At 36.6% G+C, this 17,101-nt stretch overlaps 1 protein-coding gene across 4 annotated transcripts in view; it reads right to left on the bottom strand.

Moving 5' to 3' along the window:
• Positions 1-17,101, bottom strand: part of CPEB3 (cytoplasmic polyadenylation element binding protein 3) — a 176,580-nt gene that overhangs the window by 107,796 nt on the left and 51,683 nt on the right. For 3 of the 4 annotated variants that reach the window (XM_057736335.1, XM_057736334.1, XM_057736336.1), the window contains exon 3: positions 6,074-6,233. In XM_057736335.1, the coding sequence (XP_057592318.1) occupies positions 6,074-6,233 (160 nt within the window). The remainder of the gene's footprint in view (positions 1-6,073; positions 6,234-17,101) is intronic. The other variant, XM_057736337.1, reaches the window with a different exon arrangement.

The raw sequence follows: 17,101 nt of genomic DNA, 5'->3' as shown, positions 1-17,101 counted from the left end.
TGGTCTGCTATTTTTAAATTGTTCTTGTCAGCTAGCTATCTTTTACGTATAGTGTAAAATATAAGATTTCGAAAACTGGAAGGCATACTTAGTTTTACTGAGTTAAATGATGCTGTGGAAATCTGAGACCGTGTCCCACTTTCCCCACTGCACAAGGCCTGATAAGTGGGGGTGGGAGAGGATGGAGGGGGAGGTTGGAGAATAGGGTTATATATGGCTATTCAGACTGTAAAAATCACAGTCTCATAAGCTCAATTCATATTCATATTTAAGACGCTAGTTTAAAAAAAAACTGCCTCTACTGTTATTCAAAGTTTCAGAGGCAAACTAAACCCAAACTTTTATATGTCCAAAATAAAAACTGGAATTTTTATTAATTCATAATTAATTATGAAAGTCACCTCTTCACTTTTGCAATATGTTATGAGATAAGGAACAACTGCTGTATGTTTCTCTAATCACCCCCAAACATTCTAAAAAGTCAAGTCCTTTGGAGACCTTTACATAACAGAACGTGAGTGCTGTGTTCTAGAAAACATTATGAGACAATGCATATTCTACTGCATTCTATTTCCTACCAATTTTCTCTATAAAGTTGAAGAGACAGTCCCTCAGAAAAAGTATCTATAAGATACAATAATAAGATACAAGAATACAATAAAATGGTGTTTCAATTTCCTTTTAAGGAAAAATTATAAAAGTATGGTATGATAATATTCGAAATATGTTCCAAAGAACCACGAAGCAAAAAAGGTGAGCTTCGACCGACGTCAAATCCTTGTTTCTTTGCATACCAGTAGTGAATAATTTTTGGTATGTTATCAATTCCTTTGTGCCTACATTGCTTCATTTCAGGCTGTACTCTAGAATAATTAAATCAGAATTTCCAGAGGTAGTACCCAGGATTAAAGTACCCTTAATCTTTTTCTTCCTCTCAGGTGATTATAGTAGTATGTTGAAAGGATCACTGGGCAAATTAATGGGAGTTACTTATTTAAAAAAAAAAAAAAATCACTCAACTTCTATCTATTGTCTTCCCTTTTATGTAGAAGAGGAACAATCACTTCTTGCTAACTTAGAACCTGTGCCCTAACAGTTTCTGAAATCTGCAAACTTTTATACAAGGCAGACTGATACGGGCCAAAGGGTGGTAGTACAAAAACAGAACTGGAGCAATAATCCAAGTAAGTAAAAAGGCTGTATAATTTTCTGAATAAACTAAATGTAATGAAGGTGAATTTTTTCTAAAACAAATTGACCTCAACATTCCACAAAAGGGGCCAACTTTGTGAAAGGCTCTATAATACTAAATTTAAATTGTGATGAATAAAGAAAAATGCCTCTAAAACACCAAAGGGATGGTATTATTCCTTCCAAGTTTCTGTCAATTTAAATGTTTTAAAGCACTATTATCAGAGGATAGCTGCTATTTTTTCCCAGATTCAGTATGCATTTGAAAAGCAAACCTTTCAATATCAGTTCTCAACTGACACCTGCTCTTCTCATTTTTCAAATTTCAGTTCCATGAACGGTGAAGTAAGAGAAATTCAAATACACAAAAATGTTTCATCAGGCACTACCCCCAAGTGGCCAGCCAAGCCTACTCATCTGTTATAATGGCGGGACTACACTGGGATGAGAGAAAGGTAATTCCTTCCTGTTTTTTTTTGCCAAGGCATCTGCTATATTGTACCACCCCAGCCAGGCGATGGGACCTTGCTTCATAATGTCACCTACCCTGCCCAATGCACTGTTGTTGGTTTCTCCCTATTATTCTTCTCTCTCATCACTTTGTCCTCTTTGAATAATAATCCCGAGAGAGTATGAATAATCAAACCTAACATCCCTGGGTTTTCAGAGGGGTTCCCTGGTGGCTAGGTGAACCCTCATCATTGGTAGCAAGTCAGGAGACAGCTGTAAGGAGGGTATAGGGAAGAACCTCCCCCTCTTTCCTAATCCTAACTCTCCCGATGCCAGAAATCCCCCTAACCCTCATAAACATGTGTCTGCTAGAAAAGAGGGCAGAGGACAACTCTTCCTACCCAGGCCTCACTCACACCTCTACTGAACTGAGGATTTCTGTACTTAGAAAAGAAATAGGGGATAGTTTTCATTAGTTCATCACCCTCAAAACCCTCCTTCTCATTTCCTGGAGACACGCTCTCAAATGAACAATAGGAGAATTCACACATAAGGTATGGTAAGAGACAACAGGTACTTATTAAAATGTAGTTTGAAGGACTTCCTAGGTGGCACAGCAGTTAAGAATCCGCCTGCCAATGCACGGGACATGGGTTCGATCCCTGACCCAGGAAGATACCACATGCCACGGAGCAACTAAGCCTGCACTCCAGAGCCCGTGAGCCACATCTATTGAGCCCATGTGCTGCAACTACTGAAGCCTGTGCACCTAGAGCCCATGCTCTGCAACAAGAAAAGCCACCAAAATGAGAAGCCTGTGCACTGCAATGAAGCATAGCCCCCGCTTGCCACAACTAGAGAAAGCCCGTGTGCCGCAACAAAGACCCAACACAGCCAATAAAAAAATAAATTTATAAAAAATAAAATGTAGTTTGAGATCTAGGAAGCCCCCCCAAAATTACTCTAATTTTTATTTAAATAAGGATTCTGTGAATTGAGCAACACTGCAGAAGACATTCCTCAGGGTTCTATGAAAAAAGCTCAATTTGACTTTTTCTCTACACTACTTGACATTTTTAACATGGGGAGGAGATTTTTTTAAATTTTTTAAACTTTAAAATTTCCTACAAACATCTTCAAGACTGACATAGGATAGGCAGAAATATGACTGGAAAGCTATTAAAGCTCTTTACTAAAACAGAAGTTTTACTACTTCCTAAACTTCCTATTCTGTCATTTCTCCCTTTTTTCTGCCTGAATCAAGAGAACAGCTGCATAAAGGGATTTCTTATTGAATACATTTATATGATGAAATATCACTGTGAACTTTTCATCATATTCACTTTAAGTACATCATGAAGTACTTTTATTTTTCATGAATGTGATATCCTACTTTAATATAGTTTCTTTACACTATTCACATATAAAATTTTGTAAAGCCAACAAAACTTAGGAGGATTATTTTTCTTTCTCTTTTAGGTGGTTTTTGATAATGACAAAATGGTTTATCCTTCAATAATCACTACTTATATCTATGGCAAATGCACAATTTTGACAACTTGCATTTGAAAGCTTTCAACATTTAGCTGCAGTCCAGCTGGAAGGAAGTAATATTGTAGGGATATAAAGGTTTACCTGATTACCCAGGCCAGGTAGTAGGCACACCACTACCACTGCCGGTAAAAGAATCACAGATAACTTTTGAGCAGTTTCTAGTGTCAGGGACTCTATCTCACCTTCATACCCACTCTATAAAGTCGATGCTTTATTTTAATGATGAAGACACTAAGGCTTTGAAGAGGCTAATTTATCTAGATCAACAGCCTAGTAAAGGCAGAACCAGAATTCAAACCCAGGTTTGAATGACTGCAAAGTCAGAAAGGCTGAGTTTGAAATTTCATCTCCTATACAGAGAATATAAAATGTCTGGAAGAATGTTAATAAAAATAATAATCTTCGTTATCTCTAGGTAGTAAGTCTTAGGGGTTTCTTCACTTTCCTTTTTTGTCTTTTTATTTACTACTTTGAATTTCTTACAATGAGCAAGAAACATATTTTTTTCTAAAGAAAACCAAAATTCAGAGAAAAATACCAAAACAAATAAGCACACAAAAAACCAAGGACTCTCTAACTTGAATTTTGAGACCCTTAAAATAGTGTTTAAGTGAAAGATGAGGATATTAAAGGTAGGAGGAAGAACAGGGTGGATAAGGGGAAGTGTTTCTTGACAGACTCCCACGGAAGAGCCTACCTACCCCCTTTCTCCTAAAGCTCAATTCACCTAGATATTTACATCTTTTGACCCAGAGACCCTCTCTATGAATTTATCTTAAGAAAAAGCTGTGTGCAAGAACTCATCCATGGCAGCATTACCTATAATGGAGAAAAAGCTGGAAACAACCTAAGAGTCCAAAGTTAAGGTCTATCAATAAATTATAAAGACCAGATAAAGACACAATGTTTATTATGTGAGGGGAAAAAAAGATACACCATCACAATGTTCCTTTTATTTTTAAATTATCTTTTAGTTCTTATAATTTGCTCCATTTTTTTAAGGTCAAAAATTACTGAAAATATTTCCTTAAAATGCTAGCATCATAATTATGGTTTTAGAAGTAATAAGGATCAAACACATTGTGCCATAAACCAAATGTAAAAATCTCCCAAAACACCCTAACCAGGGGACAATAACATGGTGATGTAATTCACCATGGGAAGTAGTCCATTCATAAGAAATCAATGTGGGTGTTGTGAATGGGAATTTGTAACCATATTGAGGCTGTAAACATGTTAAGTGCCTTCCAACTTATTAGGACACATTATATCTATAAGTACAACTCAGAAGGATTTTGTAGATGAAACCTCACATTTGCAAGTGTAGTGGAGAAATTATGCAGAGGTAGTTGGACATAAAATAAAAAAGGGGCCACCACAAGTGGAACAAGGTATTTACATTATTCCATAGTGAGGTACCCTCCTTACACTCTGACAGTGCTACTCTCAACAGGGCACAATAGTTCCTGCTTAACCATTATTCCACAAAATTCTAGAAAATTATTTTATAGACTATAATCCAAGATCCTTTGATAATCTTTTATTGCTAGAAGAGTAAAGATGAAGATAAACAGCTATGCATAAAGAACAAGGGCTGAATATTTCAGAACAGTTAGGATGTGCTTACAGCTGTTCATGGTAGAAAAGGAAGACAAATGTAGCCTTAGAAGATACTAAAAACGCAAAAGAGTCTGTGAATATTGGTGTGTGTGTGTGTGTGTGTGTGTGTGTGTGTGTGTGTTTAACACCTTTCTCACTTCTAAGTGAAATTACCATGTACCTAATCTTTACTAAAGAAAGATGTGGTAGCAGTGACTAAATATAACCATGAGTAAATGAGAGGCTTTTTTCCTACCTCCGAAGGCCTTAAAATATAGCTGTTCTCAAAATCTTTTATTTTTTTCATAGCCTGTTAACTACTTTCTTTTCACTGGAAAGCAGCAGAAAATCATGAGTGTGACAAGAAAATGATGAAATAGATTTTTGGTGTGGCGTGAGGAAATGACTCCCAGGTTCACAGTCAGTCATACCCTACATAAGAGCCTGCAGAGAACCAGAGGGGATCAAATTCCTCACAACTCCAGAAGACATAAGGGTTCATACCAGATGGGCATCCCTGTGGCTAACTCTTCCAGTTTTCAGATAGTTAGGCTCTAAACCCAAGTACAGTGGCTATTTCCAGAGAAAATTTTCATTTCAGTATTTTAAAATCTCACAGGGCCCCTGAAAAGTCCTATAACACATAACAAGAACTATCTGTAACCATGAATGTAACATCAGCCTCTATCCTGAATTTACATGGGCTCTAAAAATAGGAAGTCCTAATATTTCTGACCCTGGGACTTTCTGCCTTATGTTTAACCCAAAACATTTTTCTTGTGTTTAGCCTTAAAGAATGCAAAGGGTCATGGTCTGCTCTTAAGTCTGTGTAGTGATACTTCCCACACTAGGAAAGTGATTTTATTTTAATAAAATAAAATCCTTTTTTATAAAGTTTTCTGAAGTAGTCTTTGGAGATTAAATTTCATACTTCCTTGCAGTATACTTGGACTTAAATGAGTTATCCAGGTTCAGCTAAGGATTTCAAATGCACAAAGCCCAGAAAACTTGGCTTCTGATCTCATGCTATAAACCACGACCTCAGCTACCCAACACATGCTTCTGCCAGACATTATAATTAAAGCAATCAACCTTGATTATGGTAGGTAGCTGAACCCAGGTTTAAAAAAAAATCAACTTTAAATACATTCCACAATGCTTTACAGAAGCAAACAAAAACAAACAAACAAAAAAGAAACAAAAACAAAACCATAATTATTAAAAAGCTGATTTTTGTTTAAAACACCAAGCAAGGAATGGACATATGAATATTCCTAACCTGCAAAATGATTCCTCCACATTATATCAGCGAAACTCATTGGTGGGCCACTGGGAGGGTAGTGTTTACCTTTCAGAGGCTCATGATCAGTCCTTATCATATCCATTAAGGAGTTCTCCAACGAGTGCAAGTTAAAAGTGTCATAGGGCCTACTCCGGTCCTAAAAATAAAAACAGAACAATATGTAAAATTACTTTATAAAATTAACAACCATATCATTTGCTTTTTGCCATGGATTGATGACATGAATCAAAATTCCAGGTAGTTTTAATAATAGTCATTCTTTTCATTAAGAATAATGACTTGGCAACATTAATACAAGTTTCATAATTAATTAAACTGCATTCTTTTCCCTAATAATTCTTTAATGTATATGTCCCAGTACTTCAGACTAATTTTCTCTCAAATGAACTAAAACTGTACATTCAAAAGGAAGAGTCACGTGAATTGGCTTTGCCCTCTACCCTGCGCCCCCTGCCTCTACTATCAAATGATTATTCTATTGACATGAATAAAGATTTTTTTTTTCCCTAGAGGAAGACCATAACTAAGAACTCTCAGTCTACAAACAGAATCACACTTCCCTGAAAAATCAAAAGGTGACTGTAGTTTCAATGTAATTTTACTGGGTATCTTCAATAATTATTACTGTTAAGTTCCATACATTAGATACACTATAAAAATTAAAATGTGTTCGAAGAACTAAAACCACCTTTTGAAATGCACTCACATGAAAAAAACTTCAACCCAAGGTGGTGTGTTTTCATGATGTTAGATTCAAAAACATTTTGAAAACAGAGAGCTAACACAAACTAAGTGAAGAAAAAAATTGTTCTACTGTGTTTCACTGAAGCCCATGGGAGACCATTACCTACAAATTATTTTTAGTAGTCTGAGCCTAAAAGGAAGTACAGTTCATACCGTAACTTAATACTATAGAACAGATTTAGTTTGCTTCTGCTAAAGAAAAGCAATATAGTCATAAACCTCAACAATCACACCAAATCAAACTACAGCAATGAGAGATTATTTTCAGGGTCTTGAAAAGTTTATCCAGCTTTCCAAATGATCACTTATCCTCCCCAAAGAACAACAGAATAACAAAATGACTGCCTAGATGGGCAAAAGGGATACAACAGGTAAAAATATCAGCTTCAGTGATCATTTTCTAGTTTAAGTCTTAAAATCTTGGGAAGCTGTTTTCTTCCAGTTTCCGTATAACTATCCGGGGCGGCAGAAAGGAAGGTGGCATCTCCTTAGCGCTCAGCATAAAGGAAGAACCCAGAGGGTTACTGAATGAATGAACGCAGTGAGTTTGGATGAGATCCTAAGAAGAGCCCTGACCTGAGAACCAGAAAGCAAGAGTGCTAGAACAACTAAAATCAATTAGGAGTTTTTGGGTACATCATGATCTACCTCTCCAGTCTGTGCCTGAAATTCCTCCCTTTATACAAATGAGAGGATTGAGCTAGATTATTTATAATATCCCTTCCAACCTATACTTTTTTTTTTTTTTAACTCACACATGAGGAGTAGGGGTGTTTTCAAATGCCACAGAGAGAAATTTCATTTTTACAAACTTTTAATGCACAAGTTTAGGGCTAGGTCCTGGTGATTCAGAGATGAATGTTATAACCTAGTTCCTATTTGCAAGTAACTAGTAGAGAGAGACATAACCAATTAAAATAAGAGTATGACAGGTGTTTTAACAAAGGAATGTATACAGTACAATGAAAACTAAGTCATCTATTTCTTTTTTTTTAATTAATTAATTAATTAATTGGCTGTGTTGGGTCTTCGTTGCTGCACAAGGACTTTCTCTAGTTGTGGCAAACAGGGACTACTCTTCATTGTGGTGCGCAAGTTCCTCACTGCTGTGGCTTCTCTTGTTGCAGCATGGGCTCTAGGCATGTGGGCTTCAGAAGCTGCAACACACAGGCTCAATAGTTGTGGCTCATGGGCTTAGTTGCTCTGCAGCATGTGGGATCTTACTGGAGCAGGGATTGAACCCATGTCCCCCACACTGGCAGATGGATTCTTTTTTTTTTTTTTTAATTTATTATTTTTTGGGGGGTACACCAAGTTCAATCATCTGTTTTTATACACATATTCCCGTATTCCCTCCCTCCTTTGACTCCCCCTCCACCCTCTGGCAGATGGATTCTTAACCACTGTGCCACGTAGGAAGCCCCTAAGTCATCTATTTCTTAAAGAACTATTGTGTGTGTACAATTAATTTTTTTTTAATCACATTCTGTAATATCCTACGTGTCTTGAATCTGAACCTGTCATTTAATCAGGTATGAGGCTTGTCTTAGTTATTCTCAATGTCTTCAGTATTCTCATTGGTAAAATGGGATCTTACCTGTGAGGATTAGGGTGAAATTACTTAAGTATTCATTTTACTCACATTGTGTTTGCCAAAAAGCAAGTGCTCAACATTTCTTTCTTTATTGTTGCCCGCCCCACCCCCCAACTCCTTTCTACCTCCATCCCATTTTTTTCCTTTTTAACACTCAGCAGTTATTTGTCTCTACTGATGGATAAGAAAGAGACATGGAATATTTTCTTTGGTTCTCCATTTTGGTCTCTATATAATTCAAGAAGGTCTTCTCTTTTGCCTTTAGGGTCTTGCTGCTGATCATTTGTTTTGCTTTGGGTTTAAGTTATCAGTGGAAACTTCAATTACTTATGAAGTAAAACTGAATTTCCAGAGGTGCAAGTTTGTACCCATAAGAATGAGTATCACATTCTTTGTCCAAAGAAAAAGCCAGAGGTAAAAAAGTGTGCTGAGTGGTCAAAATGACAGCCTATTTCTGGCACTGACAATCCCAGAATGTGTCTAAGCACCTTCTATCATACACATCCACACTTCTAACTAGAACCCTGCAGACGCGGGACTATTTCCCAAAAGGCTGATGAGGTGAAGGAACTATAAAAAAAAAAAAAACACACACACACACACTGTTTGAAGGCATTTTAGTATCTTTCCAGCCAGGACAGTTTGTTTTTTTCATTTAATTCTTGATATTATCCTTCCAGGTAGATTACAACATACTCATTTTATACGAGGAAGGTAAGGTTCAGAGAAGACTTCAAACCTGGATCTGACCTCCAAGCCAATACTTAAGGAGTATAAAAATCTATCCAAAGAAGTTGATCCAATCCATATGGGACAGTAAGTGAAAGCTCTATCGAAGCATAGCATTGCATCTAATTACCAATGAAATAACCTTCCTGGCAAGGAGCTGGTGAGTTCCTGTCAGAAGACTATCAGATATTAGACGTCTACCTGTCAGGAAAATTGCAGGGGGTATATGGAGGGGGATTCATGTATCTGAAGTGGTTTACAAACCTGTCAGATTGTTAAAATCGCATGTAGAATGGTTAAAATGCACGTTCCTGGGTTCTGGCTAAAACCAACTTAATTATAATTTTAAAAAATTAACGTCCTGGTGATTCTTATGACTGGCTAGATTTGAGAGCCACCAGACTGGATGATTCTTCAGGTTAAGCCTTTACACCCATGAATCTGATCACTATAATGGGACAGTAAAGTGAGGGGAGAGACTAGATAGCAGCTGGAAATAAGCCTAGCCACTTTGCCAAGGGTCAGCTGTATAGTCTTCCAGTTGTGGGTGAGAGAAGCAGTTGGTGGCCTAGTTTTAAAAGCACAAATTTTGAAATCAGACATCTGATTTTCAAATTCTGGCTCTGCCACTTGCTGGCATGTCACTCTGAACAAGTTTCTAAGCCTTAATTATCTACATTTACAAAATGGGGGTGATAATAATTCTTTTTATGGTTGTTGTCAGTACTAGATGACAAAGATGCAACAAGGCATCTGTACCATGGTGGCTACTGGAATATTAGGGTGAACACAAAGAGACTTCTATGATGCCACCTCAGAGTACTGGAATACAGATTTTAAAACACAGAGGTTCACGGATGCTAACCTAACAGGGTTCACTAGTGCTCAATAGATGAAACGTGAAATGCACAAAATAATTTCCACAGGCTTCTTCAACAAACTTCAATAAGTGCTGAGAGACTTATTTTCTCACTAAAATTAATTCTATCTATGCTTCATCAATTTATATTTGCGTACGATTCATCCTTCCTAGTTTTTTTTTCTTCTTAGTTTTATTAGTAAATGTTGCTGAAATAACTGATTAACCAGAAAGCTGGCAAGAAACAAAAAAGATAGAAAAACTAAAAGATTTGCAGTGAAATTCAACAGAAATTATGCATAGAGAAAAGACCATAATTTATCATTTAACAGCAAAGGTTACAAGTGGCAAATAATCATTTAAAGCCTTATTTTTCATAAGTTTTCTTTTCAGGTATAGGGAATAACAAATAAGGAAAACATCTTTTTAAGTTTGTTTTTAACAAGCAAACATCAGGAAGTATTAGAACATGTATAAATAATGTCTCCCATTATTGACTCTTTTCTCTGGAGATAATGAAGGACAGATGTTATCAGTTAGAGGTGCAGAGAGGCAGCCACCCCCACTATTAGTTCATCAGGCCTGCTTTTCTTCTTCCCCTAGCTTGACAATATTAATAAATTTATCAAGTACTTAATATATACGCCTGGTACTAAGAATGTTAAATGTATTCCTTCACAACTCTATGAGGCAGATAACTTTTATCCCCATTTTATAAATTAAGCGATTAAATCTTGGAGAGACAAGTAACTGTCTCAAGGCTACAAGGCTAGTAAGAGGCAGAGCCAGGGCTCTAAACCCAGACTGTGCTCCTAAGGACTCCAGGCGTACTGCTTCCCTGACTTCCTCCTACTCCCTCGGCCTTAAATTCTTTTCATAAACACCCACTTCAGACTAATACTGACACAATCGGAAAGAGGACTCTTTGATCCCACCCTCCCACACAGGCAACCTAACCCTCACTTGCCCTTGGTCAATGACCCTTGTTCTACTGACAACTAGTTAAATTCAGGAAGTAGCTTGATCTACCCTCCAGGACAGCCCCAGACCTGCCTCTACCAGCCCTATCCCATTTACCTGCCTTTTTCTTGGGAGAGAAATCCAGGACCCTTTTCTACCCTTTCTGGCTTATCCCCAGACATTTCCTCTCCTAAACCTACAAGGTCAAAGCTGCAAGGAGCCAAGAGCATCTGAAAAAAAAAAAAGGCAGCTCAGGAACCAAATGATAAAATTAATCAAGGTTATGCAACTGCTCAAAGTCATAAAGCTGGTCAGAAATCAGGATGTGATCTCAAGTCTGTGACTTTCAGGTCCACACCAGTAATGTTCCAATGCTCTACGCTCATCAGTTGCCGTGTGTCCCATGAACAATGGGGACCTGGCTGGGAACAAAAGGGGCACAGACAAGATCAAAACTCAAAAGGAGGACAGATGTTTGAAAGGGCTAGCAAAGGATAAATGGGGTTGTGAAATGATATAGAAAAAAAGAAGAGGAATTCCTGACAGAAAGCTTTTCTATTTATCATACGGCTTCAACATATGTACACATGGATAAAACATTCCAAAGTTAAGTGCATTCAACCCATAAGAGAGGATTAACCCACAAAAGTAGCCATTTCTGAATTACCACCCTTCTGCTTTTATTTTCTAATTAGCTTACATTATTTGAAAATATCTCAGTTCCCTATCTACACTATAAACATTGTTTAAGGGTAATGAATATGCTTTACCTATTTTTAAATGGCTATTTAATTACATAATTAAAATATGAACATACTCTTCTCACACATACACACAATGAATATTACAGAAAAAGAAAAAGTCTCCAATCCTCCTGCCTTCCTGCACTCTCTTCAGACTACTATATACATTTGGCATATATTTTTTCAGATGTTTAAAAATCAAACACACACACACACACACACAGAAAATATATATTGTTTTGTTATTTTTTCCTAAATGTAAAAATATGCATACTGTTCTGCAACTTGCTTTCTTTGATCAGTGTTGTGCTTCTGAGGGAGGTCCCTTTTAATATATGTTTTTGCCTCTCCCCCACCCAACTATACACACATGCCTCCTACAAGGTAAATGCATAGTGAGTGTGTTAAAAGTGTATATTCTATAAAATAATTTCTGATTTTGAGATTTCTTTCCTATCCCCCAATTTTCTCAAAATTTCTTTTCTGGTCCTTTACTTGCATCTCTTCCATGCTTGGTCTCTTCTGGCACGATGGTTTCCTGATCCCTGGTTTCTATGAAGGACACCACTACTAATGAAACATAAGGATCTATGGAACCTGCCAGCCCTGAGTGGAAAGCAAAGAGGCAATATATCCAAAAGATCAACATGCAGTGATTTTCAAGCTCAGAATAATGCTTAAGAGTACCAGAAAGTTTGGACAGAACATTTAATAACGAGTATTAGATAGGGGCAGGAAACAATTAGATGAGTAGTAACATAAAAATTCTATGTATCACAAAGCAGAAGTCTGGGAATCTGTAGTTCTAAACCAATTACTGCTATTTGTCAGAACCTATCAAAAACATGAGGTGACCAGCTACTGTTGCCCCTAAACTGTTAGGCAGCAGAATATTATCCCAAGTAACTTATTAGGCCTTGATTATTAGACATGATAATGCAGGGGGCAGCTTGACCTTCACAACCAAAACCTCTCTTTGAACATTATGCAAACGTACATATTGTTTTCTTTTTACTGATCATCAATGTCAAAATCCTTCCACAAAACTGACCATTTCCAGGTATAGCTGGACTCTATTTGCGTTCCCCACCCCAATATCTTAATTCCAGATAATTAGCACTAATGCCTGTCATACTCAATAAAGTGTAACTTCCACAGGAGCAGAGATATATCTTATTTCTCCATATTTCCATCACCCAGTAGATGGCCTGGCATATAACAGGCATTTAGTAAATGCTTGCTTTGCATTTAAATCATCCTCCTGATGATTTCATACTGTAAAATTTTCAATTAAAATAACAAAGAACTGTACACCTATTAGAATGGCTAAAATTCAAACAACAACAACAACAAAAATCCCTGACAATTCCAAATGCTGACTGGTATGTGGAACAACCAGAACTCTCATAAATTACTGGTGGGAATGAAAAATGGTGTTGCCACTTTAGAAAAACAATTTGGGAGTTAATTATAATGTTAAACATACATTTAACAATACAACCTAGTAAGCTCACTCCTAAGAACTTACCCAAGGTAAATAAAAACACGTCCATACAAAAATCTGTGTACAAATGTTTATAGAAACTTTATAAAACAACTTTATTCATAATTTCCAAAAACTGGAAACTACGCAAATGCCCATCAACTGGTGAACAGATAAATTGTGGTACATCCATATGATGGAATATTATTCAGCAATAAAAAAAATAAATAAAATACTGATACGCTATAACATGGATGAACCTTAAAAACACTATGATAAGTGAAAGAAGCCAGTCACAAAGAATCACATGTTATACAATTCTGATTATATGAGATGTCCAAAATCAGCAAATTATCCAGAGACAGAGAGTAGATTTCACACAGCATAGGGCTAGGAGAGTCAGGAGGGAAATGGGGAGTGAAACCTAATGGGTACAGGTTTCTTTGGGGCATGAGAAAAATGTTCTAAAATTAGATAGTAATGACTGAAACACAATTTGGTAAATATACTAAAAGCCACCACATTGTATAATTTAAAAGGGTGAATGAATTTCATGGTATGTGAATTATACCTCAATAAAGCCATTATTTAAAAAAAGAAAGAAGCTTTTCTAAGGTTTTAATAGGAACTATGATACTCCCTACAAATCATCTACTTTAGTTATAGGACATAAGACCTAATAACTTTCTTGAGGTATGATTGAAGGCAGGCAGCCTTTCTTTTTTTGATGGCATTAAAGGCGCCTCTTTTATTTATTTATTTTTTCCTTAAGAACTTTTATTGAGATACAACTGACATACAATAAACTGCATATATTTAAAGTGTACTATTTGATTTTTTTTTTCTTATTAGTAATGTATATATGGCAATCCCAATCTCCCAATTCATCTGAAGGCTGGCAAAGTCTTGACTCCAGCTGCTCCATTCAGGAGTCACTGACAGATCCAGGTAATTAAACCTAAACCACACAGTAGCAAAGTTCCAAAGGCAACCCTACTGTCAGTCAAATAACTAATGCCATCCATCATCACAATATGTATTACTAATATTTCTAAGGATGTCTTTAATGTTCCTCCAGAGACCTACAAGCAGTTATTAGCCATATTACCCACAAACAGCATCTTTTCATGTTTTCTATTGTTTTTAATGAATTTTTTTAATCCCAGAGATTCCTGTCTTATGGTGATGTACTCTGTCCTTCAGAGACCCAGTTCATCCCATTTATAACCTTTTAAGAATGATATGCTCCAGCATCTACCCAGAGGTACTTCTGGACCATAAAAGATACCTATATCCATAACACCAAAGGATGCCCTGCTGCTATCCATTTCAATTGTTGTTTGGTTTCAACGGTTAGGTGAGGCGACACAGCAGAATTCACAGATTCACCACAAAGAATCAGAAAGGGGTTGCGATATGAACACTTCTGCTGTGGCCCCCTGTTATCCTTTGATCCCTGTATTTAAAAACTGATCAGCGCAACACAGCTGCTTTTATGCAAATATTCCTATGGCAATGAAAGCAATAAAGGAACAACTCTGCCAATTTGGGCTAGAACCTGTTTAGGGTTCTTCCCACTTCAGAAACCAACAGATGATGCTGTGCCCAGCATACACACAGATTAAGAGCTATGGACTACAGCTTTTCACTGTCACTCCCTGGCCACCACTGGAGAGGTCACCAATGTGCTGTGTGTTTATTTTTAAGCAGAGAACATGGTGAGTATCAAAAAAAAAAATTCACTCCATGCTGATGGACTGGGACCAGAGAAAGAGAAGTACATTATTTTTTCTCAGTTTCCAAATCCCTCTCTTCTAATGGAAGAAGGGAAAACAAACAAAAAAACAAACCACAAAAAAATCTGTGCTTTGTATATTTTACCACAATAAAGAAAATCATCAACAAATAAAATATTTACACAGTACCAGAACATTTAAAGATACCATACACAAAGTAACAATAAAGAGCTATATTAATCTTTTCTATTATCTTTGCTATATTTAAATACAAAACAATTGTTGAATTTCCTAAATTTTATAAAGCAATCTCGAAAAAGTTATTGTTAAGACCATATCTATGTCATGTTATGTTGTTATGTTTTGCTATGTTGTTTCTCTATTTCAGTATACATTTAAAGAATTCTAATACAAAATATTAGAGGGAAAGAAAAAACAAACTCTACTTCTCAAGTTTATTGTACAATCTCATCCGATTCCAGATGAGACCAATAATAAAAATAGATTAAGTAACCAAATAAACATAATAGGATAGTATGGTCAAAAGCCCTGTCTTAACCATTTTTAAAGCTTTATTCTTTTTGAATTTGAACAAGCTTACTCCCCCTTTATGCCTGTCTATGACACAAGATAATGCTGGTTTATAAAAACAGCTACCAATTTGCCTCTGGAGAGATGTAAATGGATGGGTATACTGTTTTTCATAATAAGCCTTGTAGAATTTATTAGGTCATAGCTAATAAATTAATATACGCCAGACCCTGTGCTGGGTACTTCATTTGCATTATTTTATTTAATCTTTACAACTGCCCTATGAGATAGATATTACAATCTCTATTTTACAGATGAGAAAACTAAATCTTAAATTTAGTTTTTTATACAAATCAGGTGTGCTTGAAGAAGGCTAACCACATACAAATCATTTGTTATATAAGAATTCCAGGAAGAAAAGAACATCTATAAATCCTTAGCCTAATCTTCCATTTAAATGTTACTGTATTGGGGCTTCCTAGGTGGCGCAGTGGTTAAGAATCCGCCTGACATGGGTTCGATCCCTGCTCCAGGAAGATCCCACGTGCTGCAGAGCAGCTGGGCCCGTGCGCCACAACTACTGAGGCTGTGCTTTAGAGCCCGTGAGCCACAACTATTGAGCCCATGTGCTGCAACTACTGAAACCCACGCACCTAGAGCCTGTGTTCCACAACAAGAGAAGCCACGGCAATGAGGAGCCTGTGCACCACAACGAAGAGTAGCCCCCACTTGCCGCAACTAAAGAAAGCCCACGCACAGCAAAAAAAAAGACCCAACACAGACAATAAAATAAATAAATAAATGTATTTTAAAAATAAATAAATAAATAAATAAATAAATAAATGTTACTGCATTTAAGATGAACAAGTTAAAGTACCTAAAATGCAAAACATCTACATTTATTAAAATATTTGGTATTTGGAAGGTTAAAACAATTTTAGTTCAAAATGAAGCCTATATCATCCTAGTAAAGCTACTTTAAGGAACTTTAGAGATTACACAGTAAAATACAATAATTTAGATTAAGGGAAGTTCAAATCAGAATTTCCAAAATATCTACATCACAGAATATTTTTTAGAGAACAGCTTTTTTTTTTTTTAATTTATTTGGTTGTGCCAGGTCTTCGTTGCAGCAGGCAGTCTCCTTAGTTGTGGCATTCAGGCTCCCTAGTTGAGGCATGCAAACTCCTAGCTGCAATATGCATGTGGGAGCTAGTTCCCTGACCAGGGATCCAATGCGGGCCCCCTGTATCGGGAACGCAGAGTCTTAACCACTGCACCACCAGGGAAGTCCCCATTATCTATTAAATTAGATAAGCAAATATTCATTCCCTAGCATATTAAGGCAACAAATAATCTGATTTCCTCCTACTACCTTTTATTCATAGAGTACTTTACATTTCTGAAAGCACTTTCACACACCTTTGCTCATTTGAACCTCAGAGTGTTCTTTTGAGCCTTACTTAGCATGCCCTATTCCACTTCAACATAGTCCAGAACCTTTCTCCTCTTATTAAACCAAAATTCCTGGAATTAAATAATAGCAGAACTGACTGATACTGGCTATGTGCCCAGTACAGTTTTAAGCACTCTACATGTTTTATCTCATTTCTTCCTCATAAGAG

This window comes from Hippopotamus amphibius, chromosome 5 (assembly GCF_030028045.1).
Source record: "Hippopotamus amphibius kiboko isolate mHipAmp2 chromosome 5, mHipAmp2.hap2, whole genome shotgun sequence".
NCBI lineage: Eukaryota > Metazoa > Chordata > Mammalia > Artiodactyla > Hippopotamidae > Hippopotamus > Hippopotamus amphibius.
Note: the sequence above shows the minus strand (reverse complement) of the source record. Positions and strands in the feature narration are given on the sequence as shown.